This window comes from Sceloporus occidentalis, unplaced genomic scaffold (genome assembly GCF_023333645.1).
Source record: "Sceloporus occidentalis isolate IW3139 unplaced genomic scaffold, rSceOcc1.0.p SCAF_4, whole genome shotgun sequence".
Classification (NCBI taxonomy): Eukaryota; Metazoa; Chordata; class Lepidosauria; order Squamata; family Phrynosomatidae; genus Sceloporus; species Sceloporus occidentalis.
In genome coordinates this window covers 105182378-105195549 of record NW_028316984.1, presented here as the reverse complement: position 1 = coordinate 105195549, position 13172 = coordinate 105182378, and the positions used below count along the sequence as shown (strand labels likewise).

General features: G+C 38.5%; 1 protein-coding gene and 1 long non-coding RNA gene across 12 annotated transcripts in view; one reads left to right on the top strand and one right to left on the bottom strand.

Moving 5' to 3' along the window:
- LOC149314462 (uncharacterized) overlaps positions 1 to 13172 on the bottom strand; it is a 184741-nt gene that overhangs the window by 65603 nt on the left and 105966 nt on the right. The window lies entirely within an intron of this gene.
- The window catches only part of SBF2 (SET binding factor 2), a 341214-nt gene that overhangs the window by 264553 nt on the left and 63489 nt on the right, over positions 1 to 13172 (top strand). For 10 of the 11 annotated variants that reach the window (XR_016280926.1, XM_089521164.1, XM_089521165.1 and 7 more), the window contains 6 exons: positions 3462 to 3632; positions 6359 to 6621; positions 6734 to 6906; positions 7166 to 7239; positions 9964 to 10159; positions 12637 to 12764. Coding sequence is in view for 10 of the 11 variants with exons in the window: in XM_089521164.1 (XP_089377290.1) it covers positions 3462 to 3632; positions 6359 to 6621; positions 6734 to 6906; positions 7166 to 7239; positions 9964 to 10159; positions 12637 to 12764 (1005 nt within the window). In the remaining variant the exon portion in view is untranslated. The remainder of the gene's footprint in view (positions 1 to 3461; positions 3633 to 6358; positions 6622 to 6733; positions 6907 to 7165; positions 7240 to 9963; positions 10160 to 12636; positions 12765 to 13172) is intronic. The other variant, XM_089521169.1, reaches the window with a different exon arrangement.

Sequence of the window (13172 nt, the reverse complement as noted above, 5' to 3'; positions counted from 1 at the left end):
CAAGTGTTATCCAGCTCATATTTGTACATTTCATTTTTCTGCCTAGATGTAGTACTTTACATTTATCCCTGATGGAATTCATTTTACTAGTTTTGGCCCAGCTCTCTAATCTGTCAAAGCCAGGATTCTGATTCTTTCTGCTGGAGTATTTGCTACTCTCTCCCATTTGGTGTCATCTGCAAATTTGATGATTGTGCCTTCTAGTCCATTATCTAAGGAGCTCTACAGACTACCCCTAAGGGGTGGTGGGAGGCCACCCCTTTTCTTGCCGGATCAGGGCTGCAGCAACCTCACGCCACAGCCCCAATCTGGCCTCTGGAGGGCACACAAAGGAGCTGCAAACGGCTCCTTTTTGCACCCTCCAAAGGGTGCCATAGCTGCGGGAGCACAGCTGTGTGGCGCCCCTTCAGCGCTGCATCATCTGGATGCAGTGCCAGAGACACACCAGGATGCCGTGCATCATCTGGAATGGTGCACACCCAGCATCATGATGCCCTGGGGGCGGAGTCAGAGTGTCCATCATCAGGATGCTGCGCCCTGACTCCGCCTACAGACCGGCATTTTGGGCCCATCTATATAGAACCTAAGTCACTTATAAAGATGTTAAACATCACAGCGCAGGACAAAACCATGAAGCAGCTCACGAATCACTTACCTCCAGGATGAAAAATCATTGGTGAAATCTCTTTGGGTTCAGTCTGTCAACCAGTTTCAAACCCACCTAACTGTAATGCTGTCTAGCCCACAGTTTATCAGCTTGCCTGCAAGAATATCATGGGCCTAAAGCGCCTAAAGCAGATGGGCCAAAAGGACTGTGGGGATCATGGTGACTACACAGGCCCTGTCCCATTCCAGACCACTACCTCAGTCCTGAAGCAGGCTGCCAGAAGGAGAGGATTCTATCTGCTCCTTCTTAGCCTGGTTCTTTGGAAATGACATGGCGCGTCAGCATGGCTTCAGGCCACATTCAGGGTGTGTGTTTTGTAAATGACACAACCACAACACAGCCTGAAGCCTCATCATTTTGCCCATGTGTTTCAGGCCATGTGGAACCTTGCCAAAAGCTTTATTGAAAGATATACTATATCCACATCACTCCTGATCTCCCAAGCTTGTAACTCTTATCAAAAGATTTAAGACTACTTTGAGAAAGCCATGCTGGCTCATAGTAATTACAACTTAAATACTTAAGTGTACATAACTTAAACAAACATTTGCTTTCCTCCAATCTGCTGTGACCTCTCTTGTTCATTAAGGCTGCATCTGCACAGCAGAAATAATGCAGTTTGACACCACTTTAACTGTCATGGTTCTGTCCTGTGGAATCCTGGGATTTGTAGTTTGTTGTGACACAGAGCTCTCTGATAGAGAAGGCTAAATATCATACAAAACTACAAACAGGGACGTAGCCAGGATTTTAGGAAAGGGGGGAGTCCAGACTAAGTGCCACCATTATAATGGGGCTTGGGCGCGGTGGCGCAGCAGCACACACCATTCATTTTTCTAATGGAAGGGGGGGTCCAGACCCCAAGGACCCCCCCCCCCCCAGCTACATCCCTGCTACAAATCCAAAAATTCCATAGCATGGAGCCATGGCAGTTAAAGTGGTATCAAACCATTATTTCTACAATGTAAATGCAGTTCCAGAATGCTCAGAGTATTGAGTGTGGCTCTAATATTAAATCAGCAAGTTCCTTTAGTGTTCTTGTATGCAGTTTATCCAGCTCTAGAGACTTGAACTCATTTAGAGTAAGTAGGCATTCCTTTACTACTTAACCTATTCTGGGCGGTAGTCCTCTTGCTGCATGATTTTTACCAGTTATGGCACTATTTTCCTTTTGGTAGAAAACTGAGACAAAGAAGGTATTTAACAGTTTGGCTTTCTGTCTGTCTCATTAGCATTTCATCATCCTTTTTATTTTTAACCTCTTGAAAAGCCTGGTCTCATGCTGAGCTTTAGGTTTTCCACCTTTCCCCCTACAAATACCGGCTATTAGTTTATATTCCTCTTCTTTCATTTCTTATACGAAGGCTGAGCTCATCTGATAGTTCTTCGTACATTCACCCTGTTTTATTTAGAAACCTTCAATTTTTCTTCCTCAATGGGATTGTGCCTTCACCATCTCACCTTTAATGCACAGTTGATAATGCTGAGCTAGAAGAAGCAATAGTCTGACTCGGCCTAAACCACTTCATATTTTCCTATGTATTGGCTCTTATCCATTAAAATCTGTAGATTTGTGTAGTGTATATTACTCTCATTGTTACAGTGTGCTTTGTGTACATTTGCTTCCATGGACCCACTTCAGGAGACTAGGTGAATTTAGGATTCATTATCGTTTGGGTGGGCTAATAGGGAAGTATAGCAATTAGAAGAAGAGGGCTGAGGAGGTAGTCAAAGGAATACTTCAGCTATTTCTGTGCATGCAATAATTTTTTTAGAGGTTGATCTTTTGGGAAGGGGTCAGCAGTGAATGTTTATTTAGCTAATGAAACATTCATTATTTCATAAGGTTGTCATAGCGGTGAATGATATGTAATTTTCACAGAAATCTATTGCCACCTGCTGGCTGCAGTTTGGCTGCCTTGAGTAACACCTGTCCTTGTCCTCATAATGAGACACCTGCAGGCTATCCTCAGAAAGGCTGGGTAGAAATATTACATATAGACATCTGTAGAATAATTTAGTGTTTAGAATTGATATTTGGAATAAAGCTCATGAAATGTATTGTGCAACTTTGAGTTATAAAAGCAGGCCAATTTTAAAATACAAAATTGATCAGAACTTATGAAGCAACAAAGTATTTTGCAAATCTTCAGTAAAGGTATGGGAGGGAAACAGTGCAACAATATAGGTGAAACATTTAAAGTGCCAAAAACATTTAAATTAAGTGGATTACAGGATCCATTTTGGATTTATTTGAAGGACCTTATCTGAAGAACGTTTGCAATAATAACATTGTTTCTGGAATCATTACAATATACAACCTGTGAAGATCCATTTTAATTTCATGGAGAGCAAAAACTTATTGAGTACATATTTATAGCACTAGTCTGTATAAAAATAATAAATCATTTTGAAGTAAGTTAGATCTTTTTTTTTTCTTTTTTAATAACCCAGCTCTTGTAAGAAATCATCATTGCAGAATTTGTACTTCATTACTGAAGAGTTTTGCAGATCCTTATTGACTCTCACAGGCCAGTCTCCTGACTTAAAAGTGAGGCTTCTGTGAGAAATCATTTCTAAAAAAGCAGAATTATGCATGAGTTGTCCCCTCCCTTTCCTAATTCAACCGAATTTATAGTGATTTTATACATTTATAATGATTATATACTTCTAAATTTTATTTTTCTTCTTTTTAATATAATTTTATAAGTGAAGTTTGATTGATTAACATTTGTTGATTGATGTTTGTAGATGTTTGATCAGTTGATCATAATAAATAAAATTGTGCTTTCAGAAACTAGCTCCTGGGGTCAGTCAGTTTGCATATACATGTGTACAAGATCACCCTATATGGGCTAACCAGCAGTTCTGGGAAACAACATTTTACAGTGATGTGGAAAGTCAAATTCGTTCCCTCTACCTATCAGCTAAGGAAGAAAATCATCCACAACACCTAAAGCAAAAGGTAAGTAAAGCAGTAATGCGCAAATAATGAATACAATAAGCTGAAATAAACTTGGGTTATGGCATTTAACACATTGTTATAAGAAAACTGTAATCCTGTAAAGAATAGCTTGTGCTTTCCACATTATTGCTGCCCTGAGGTACATAGGTGTAATATAGCAAGCAGAGTGTTCCCATCACATGGGAGAAATAATTTACAATCTTGGTTTTGAGTGCAATTCACAGTAAATGTTTGAACTGCCTTCTTTCTTTCAGCATTTTTCTACACAACAAATACACAAATGCTGTATTTTTAATGTTTAATTTATATGCAGTTTACTGCTTCTATTTCTTTACAGGCAAAAAAACCAAAATATGAAATGATGCTGTATGAGCATGAGGCCAAGTAATAATTAGCTCTAGATTGTAATCAAATTGAACTGCTTTCTGTAGCATGCCAGCTTTGTCTTGAATGAAAACACCTGGCATCAAGTGTTCTCATAAACCACTGGAATGTTTTCTCTAGAATTTGTGCTACTAGGATGGATGAGTATATTATCATAATATGCTAGCAATACTAACATCCATTGTTACATGTATTTTCAGCTCTGGCAAAGCTCAGTGCCTTCTGCTTCAAATCAGACATATCTCCAAGACAAAACTTTACCCCCCTCCCCTTTAAGAATGTTTCATTTTACTACATCAGTAATGGACAAATCTTATAAACATTCAAGCCAAAGGAAATCTAGAATACAGATTTTCCTCCATTGTGCATCAAGTTTTCCCATAACAATTTCCAAATAATGATTCCTCCCCCTTCCTCTATCTCATAGTAGTAATGAATAGCTATGGTGTGTTTATTTATACAGATCTACATCTATCTTATGTAGAAACCTGAAAGCCAATCTATATAATGTTCAGAGTTGTAAGTGATAGTGTAGATGTCTACCAGAAGCAGTCAATGCCGCTTTAAGAAGTTAAATTAAGAATAGCAGTTCCAATCCTGAGCATCATCCTAGTGATTTCCCCTGCATTTTTGTAATTATGCAAATTTCTGAGGAAATAGAGGTAGAAGCAGCAACTTGGAACAGATCAGCTGGTGTGGTTACGGCTAGTCGAAGTGGAGGAGTGCCTGTTGCACAGAGCTGTGAGATCTGGAAGTTGTAAGAAGAGGGACAGTGATGAGCTTGTGCCCACACATCTGGTTTCTGATACATATTTGATCAGAAATCTGTCAATTGAACATATATCTAAGATGTGTTTCTGAATGTTCACAAATTAGAAGGAAAGTACCACTTCCAGACACTTACCTATGTACACATATACATAAGAACACAAGTATAAAAATGAATACAAAAATATTTCATAAAAGCCACTTGTTTCTCTCTTTTGTTCATTTGTACTGAAGTTTTGTTCCCAATATACAGCTGATACAGGCATGTTGACTCTGTAAAATATTGGATAACTAGAAACTGTCATTGGTGTCTTCAGGTGCCGACAACATATCTACTGCATCAACTAGAATATTAAACATATAGGAAAAGCAACAAACAGGAAGCTCACAGCTAGTACACTGTACAGTATGGGTTGGATTTAGATTTAATCAAATGCAGCTTGGGTTGGCAAAATGGCCTTCCCTATACCTCTTTCCCTCTGCCCCATCCACATGATGTGACATGGAAGGTTGGGAAACTTCACTGAATGAAATGTGGCTGTAGTATGGAAGAAAGAGAAGAATCCCCCACAAATCAAACATCGTCCATTAGCAGACATCTGTAAAGGGTTTTGCAGGCATGCCACTGTGAGCAGGAAGGGCAGGAGAGTGCTTTGGCCAGTCCAGTTCCACACACCCAAGTATAGATCTGCCCAATGAGGGTAAGATTGGTAAGAACATTTGTAGGGGTTCCCCATACCCTGGAGAAAATCTTGAAGACTGGTTATACAATGGTTAGTCCTTCTAAATTTACCATAAATGAGGTAATGTGATAACAGTTGCCAGGAACCTTTGCCCTAGTTTCATCAGGCTACAATACATTTTGCCTACGTGCCATCCACCCAGTTTACAGAAAATTATAAATACAGCAAGTGAAAACATGAACATTTGTGATGCTGTATAAACTATTTATAGTTACACGTGACTCACCTACTGAAACACTGCATGTGATTGTACTGGATCATCTATGTCAGGCAGTTAGTTTAATGTTTTTCCATCCAGTTCATGATCGTTTTCAGCATGAATCAAGGGTTTGGAAGCGAAAAGAACAGCAACCTATAAATTAGCTTGTAAAACTGCACTGGGGGACTGAAGAAAGGACTGCATAGAAATGGCTATATATAAATTGTACCTGAATGTACTCCTTCACCGTACTAATTAGCATACAGTGTTCTGCATTCTATAAATATCTGTCAGAAATTCTTTGCATTTTAAGATAGTAGCCAAGAGGATAATGAGGAGAGGTACAAAATGCTCCATAAAGCAAGTAAACTCCAGCTCCCTCCTCTTGCAGTGGCTTTATGTCATGCTGCATTATCCATGAATTGCTTATTTTCACCTTAGTGTCCTTAATGTTTTGGGGATTTGTTAGGTATTGGTTTCAGCCTGGGTTTTTTCTACTCATCATTACTACTCCCCTCTGATTTGTGTGTAGCCTTTCTCTTCTATACTGGCTCCTGGGTGGGATTAGTAGGGAATATTAAAGTCAGCAATGTAATATAATACAATATTGTCTGACCACCTTTCCCCCTTAGGAGAACAATTTTGAAGGCCAGACTCAAGAAAAGACTGCCATGGACTTGGCTGCTGAGCAGTTGCGCTTATGGCCAACTATCAGCAAAGAGACTCAACATCAGCTAGTACAAAGTGAAGAAAGCATGGTTTTTAGCCAGGCGATCCATTTTGCCAATCTCATGGTGTACTTGCTAGTGCCACTGGATACCAGTAAAAATAAACTGTTAAGAACTTCAGCTACTGGAGACTGGGAAAGTGGAAGCAATAGCATTGTCACAAATAGGTGCGTAATCAGGATTCCTGCATTATTACTATTTATTGTTGTATAAATGATTGTTTAAAACCGAAAACCAACCTACAAGTGTGGATTTAGCTGATTGAAATTGCTTTCTTAGCATTGCAGGTAGCGTTGCAGAGAGCTATGACACTGAAAGTGGGTTTGAGGATTCTGAGAACAATGACATTGCCAATGCCGTTGTGCGTTTCATTACTAGATTCATAGACAAGGTTTGTACAGAAAGTGGAGTTACACAGGACCACATTAGGAGTCTTCATTGTATGATACCAGGTATGAAGAACTGTAATATAGTCTTGAAATTGTTTTAGAGTTATTTTTGTAATGTCTGAGAGAAAATATTTCTGGAAACAGTTTTTATTGTTGTTGACAAAGAGCATTTGTAATTCCAATTTTAGTTTGTCAGTGTCTGCACAGTCATGTGAAAACGCTATTCTGGGTTTTCTGAAAGCAATTTTTAGAACAGGGTACTTATTTTAGTTTGTTTTGCTTTTGCTATGGACTGCTCATTTGTGGTGGTATTTATTCCCAGGAATTGTAGCAATGCACATTGAAACTTTGGAGGCAGTCCATCGAGAAAGTAGAAGGTTGCCACCAATACAGAAGGCAAGTATTTTGGACTGTGTTTTTACAGCTGTGAAACTTTTGAGTAGATGGTCAGTTCAATTGATGAAGTTTTTGTTTTTCTAATATAGTTGAGTAGTCAGTTGGAAAATTTTAAAACATACTGAAAATTTTGAAAATTTCAACAATAGTTCATCCATAGTTTTGTGGATTATGAAGTACAAAAAAATAGCTCAGTCAGACTTCTAAACAAAAAACAAAAAGAAACCAGTTGCATGAACACATTTTGAGTTCTTCAGAACCCTTCATCAGACTTTTTTTTTTAACTAGGTAGAATGCAGGAAGAAACAGGAAAGTCCAAAAATGTAGCCACATGCTGTTCCTTTGAGATCTGCAGTGAAATTCTCTCCCAAAGTGCAGTATAAGTGCAGTATTAGTAGGGATGCAGTTAGGAGATTACACCTTGTAATGCATACAAGTATGTAATGTAAGTACCCCTTTTCTGAAAATACAACTGCTTCCTTCACTCTTGGCTTGAAGAAGCAGAATATCTATCTGATTAAATAAATACATGTATTTATTAAACGTATATCCTGTCTTTCTCCTAAGGGGGAAAGGTGGTTTACAATATATTTTTAAAAAATTTCAGCTAAAGCATTCGTTTACAAATGTTTAAAAAGATTTAAATAACATTATTTTAAAAACACAATTAAAAACAGTTAAAACTACTATAACATGTAAAACATAATTTCCAATACAGGATTAAAAATATAGCACACCACTATACCCATACACACACACAAACATTACTGCTCCATAGTTAAAATTCAAGGCCTGCCTGAACAAAAATGTCTTCACCTGCCAAAGGAAAGAGAGCAAGGAGGGGCCAACCAGAGACACAGCTTTTCTGCCTAGTGCTTAAATTTATCCTATCTATTGTTAGAACACTTTTGATGTTGTTACACAGCGTGTGAGGCAACACATCAACGTATGGTGCCAGATTCTCCACCTTCGTGACTGTAGTCAGTAGCTTGTGAGCTGGAGAAACGCCTGTTGCTTTCTCAGTGAACAAAGAGACACTGTAATCTTCTCTCAGATGAGGGTTTTATTCATATAAGAAGTTCCACTGTGTACAACACTATATACATCGACACCATCCACCATCCACATCAGTAACAACCCACTCTGAGGCGCACACTGTCTCACTCTTCCTCAGTGACAGTTGAGAATGAATGATGACAGTTGCATCAACATTCCAAAGATGCACTGTTTAAATGCTGACACATGTAACTGCCACTAGAGCTGTAAATAACTTCCACAACAGCTCCACCTAGTGGCCACATCATTGTCATTTTATCAGACCTGTTTACCATGGCCCTGACAATCCCCTCCAAAATGACATGCGATGTGTCACATGTGTCCTTGCATTTGTCCCATGTGTGTTTCTGTTCCACACAATACCTCCCTATTCACCAGGGATGAGAACTCACTCTCTGTGGCCTCAAACCATCTCTCCTGCTCTTCCCTGAGATAGGTGAGAAGCTCCTGATAGCTCTCTGGCTCATCAGCCACAACATTGCACACTCTGGCATTCTGGACTACAAAACGATCAGGTGGCCTTCTGACCCTCTGAGTCCTCCTGGGAATTATGACTTTTGTACACCCCCTATCATCCTCACTGTCACTACTTGTCTGCACTTCTGCAGATGGCACTTTCTCACACTTTCTAGTAGTGATGGGTGAGGTCTGTGTACTTGTATGTTCCCTGGAGGTGCTAGGCTGGCCATCTGGCATAACCTGTGGTGTTCCCACCCCTCCAGTTCCAGTACTGACTCCTTGTTGTCGCATTCTCACAAATACCTTTTGGTTCATGTGGATCTTCTCCCACCCAGAGTGTTTTTCAAAATTTGCACTTCTAGACAACGGGATGCGGCCATTCCCCAGATAAAACCTGTAACTATTCCCCTTATACCCCACAAACATCAATCTCTGCCATAGTAATTGTCAGGACCATGGTAAACAGGTGTGAGATATATAGTCCAAATTTTTGAACAAGCACAGTTTAATATAGCTTTTCCGAGGGACATTTCTACTCACAAAAGATAATTATTTTACTTACTTACTTACTTACTTACTTACTTTTATATGCTGCCTTTCTCCCAGGCTGGGATCCAAGGTGGCTTCCATAAAAACACATTAAAAACATTTAAACCAATTTAAAAACACCACATTAAAACAATATAAAACTAATTAAATATCATACAAGTTAAAAACAGATCCCTGCTTAAGGATTAAAAAGCTTACATATATAATATAGAGCCCAAGGGAATCCAGAAAAGCTTAGGAGAGGCCAGGCAGTGCTTAAAATCACTGAATACCCACCCAATTAACTTATTTGTTCTTAGGAGGACCTTGACCGCTATCCAACAATAATGTGAGTAGTCTATCCCAGAAGCTGGTAGCTCCCTGCTAGGTTTTAGTCAGAGATACAAACAGGATCTAGACAGGAAATGCATCTATTTCAGTTTAATAAACAGATATTGGTATTGACATTTTAAATCATGCCTCTGCAGTAGAAACCTCTGTGCACTGCTAAAACCAGCAGATTGTTTTGTTTTCTTTCTTTGTTCAGTACAGGTCAACTGTTACTAGGACCTTTTACAAGAAATTGTTACAATATTTCTAGTCAAACTATTTTTAGTTTGACAGCTGTAGTGCACTATGTGTTACACAATTTTTTAAAAAAAATCTTGTCTTTGGATTCAGCCCAAAATTCTACGACCAGCTTTGCTACCGGGGGAAGAGTTTGTGTGTGAAGGTCTCCGTGTGCTCCTGGATCCTGATGGCAGAGAGGAAGCAACTGGAGGATTACTTGGAGGACCTCACATTCTCCCTGCAGAAGGAGCTTTGTTCCTTACAACATACAGAGTTATATTTAAAGGTGCACCTCATGATCAACTAGGTATGTTCTTAGTTAAGAGTGCCGAAATAATGGTTACTCCAGAATGCAACTGATGCTAATGTTTGACCCTGTAGTCTCGTTAAGCTAGTTTTGAAACACATTCCAGATATGTATATCAAGCGCTTTAATTTCGCTTTTTGGTGAATGTTCTATAATCCCATATTTTACAATACTAAACTATTGTAATTGTATTGTATTGTAATTGCAAGACTTTGTAGGATGTTATCTACAATTATAGTCTACCGATTGAGGAAAATGTTAGTGCCACTCTTGTACTCAGTCAGACCTCATCTGGAATAGTGTATCCAGTCTAGGGTAAAGAAAAGGATATTGACAAGCTAGAACATGTCCAGGGAAGGACGACCAAGATAATCAAAGGTCTGGAAAACAAGCTTTTTGAGGAACTACCTAGAGAGCTGGGTGTGTTTAGCTTGGAGAAGAGAAGACTGAGAGGTAACATGATAACTTTGTCTAAATATCTGAAGGAATGTCATATAGAAGGTGGAGCTAGTTTATTTTCTGTTGCTCCAGAGACTAGAACATGAGTCAATGGATTCAGTTGACAAGAAAAGAGATTTAATCAAAATATTAGGTAGAATTTGTTTACTGTAAGAGTGATTCAGCAGTGGAATAGGTGGCCTTAGAGGGTGGTGGACTCTGGATGGGCATCTTTCAAGAGTTGTATATTTCTGCATGGCAGGGATTTGAACTAGATGGCTCTTGTGGTCCTTTCCAACTCTAAGACTCTATGCTTAGGATTTTATGCTTAGAAAGGAGCCCTGGTGGTGCACTGGTTAAATGCTGACACTGCAATCACAATATTGTAAGTTGAATCCTAGAGGAGGGCCCCAAGGTCCACTCAGCTTTTCATCCTTTCAAAGGTCGGTAAAATTAGTACCCAGCTTGTTGGGGGCAATTGGCTTACACATTGTAAACCATCTAGGGAGTGCTAGTTCACTGATAAGTGCTATAGAAATGTACTTGCTATTGCTATTGCTTCTATATGGAGCCCATGAGCTCCTATTGTTTGCTTTCTCAGTATGTGTCTGTATTTCCACAATGAGTGTCCATCAGTTGCATGTGCTCCAGTTAGCAAATGCAAATGTGATCCAGGAGATCATACTTGTCAGGGAGGTCTAGTAAATGTGATAGTTAATGTATACTATTATATGTGCATCTAAGGAAATGGAAACTGATTATTGTAATATCCTTCATTCTCAGAAACACAAAATTGTGTTTTCTAAACAACCACTTAATAGTGACATGGATCTCCTCCATGTTGATTGAGGGGAGAATCCTACCTGGTAACACTGTGTAAAACTAATATGATAGCTCAATAGTCATGCCTGTACAACATGAAGGTTTACATGTTCTTTAGTACAAAATTAGTAAAGTGTGTTAAAAGTTTGGACTGAGAAACTTATCCATAGTGTTCTTTGCATGCCTGGTGAAAGAACAGCTATTTATGTTGACAGGGCTAAAATCTGAACTCATAATAGTTCTTTGCTTTTGAAAAACAGCAGGGAATAATAAAAGTTCAATATTTCAAAAATGTCAAGAGAACTAGTAATGTTAACAAGCACAAAAATATTTCTCTTCAACACTTAGAATAGCCATCTCTTGCTCTTGTGTTGCTTTTATTTGTATAGTGAAAATTGTAGCTTTAGGTTTTTGGGGATAAAAATTCTACTTTGAAATCTCTGTGGGTTTCATAAAATTAAAGGAATGCATTCCAGTTTACTTCTCTAAGTTGTGGAAACAGTTCTAATAGTGGAAGTGATGTATATTGGAAAAATGTAACATTACATTTACATTTTTAAACATTTATTTTTCATCAGCATAGATGTGACTTCTATGATTCTATGACTTGGGCCTAAAATTGACTGCACTAGCAAATAAATGTTAGGATAAGAAACAGCAGCTTTGGGGTCAGGAACAGATACCAGAAATGACAGTATGGTGGCTCTCCAGAATTGTTTATAATAATGATTCAGTAGGTAAAGCATGTAAAATACATAGGCAATTTGGGTACAAATATAGAATGTATTTACCATTTTGTTCAGCTTCTTGAAATTATTGCAGTCATGCAAAAGACAATCAGAATGAACAAAACCAAATATCACTTGGTGCAGATAGACTGCATATCTGTCATCATACATTTTGAAATAGTGTGCTCTAATTGAATGAACATATGTTCATAAATAAAATGCAACATTTGATAATATACAAAATATTGAGGTTTAGTGATAAAAAAATTATTTTTTATTAACCAGAGTATTGGCTTTTGCGGGGGGGGGGGACTAATAGATTCCATATTTTCTTTGTTCAGTGAGTACAGTGTTTTGATACCTCTTCCAGCTTTGATTTTGTTTCATTACCATTTTCAAGATTGATTATAATACTGTAGAATATGTAGAGCATGAACAAATCTTATTACTAGACTTATGATGCAGTGCTCCTCTGACTAATATTCTTAGTGGGAGAACAAACAGTAATTCGGAGCTTCCCCATTGCTTCAATAACTAAGGAGAAGAAAATTACCATCCAGAATCAACTTCAACAAAATATGCAGGAAGGGCTGCAGATCACTTCAGCTGCCTTTCAGGTAAAATTAAGTTGCTTAAATCTTACAGAACAATATTGTTGCCTAGAGGATTCTTGATTTCTTCTCTATGGCAAGGTTTGTACAACATGGCACCAAGGCCGGCTCTAGGTATTTTGCCACCCTAGGCAAGAAATATTTTGGAACCCCTTTAGCCCTTAATAATTATTTTCGCTCCTTGATGAAAGCTGACGTGACATAAAACTTAGATTCCAATCTTTCATCATAGTATTGAGAATTAGTCAAAAAGCAAATTAGATTTTTACGGGTTAAAGACTTTTTTATTGCTGTGATATTTGGAATGGAGACTAATGCACACATCTCAGGTGGATGTGACGGTCAGAAGCACCTGTTATCAGCTTCGGCTGATTCGCCAGCTGCGTCCCTACCTGGGCCAGAGGGACCTTGAAA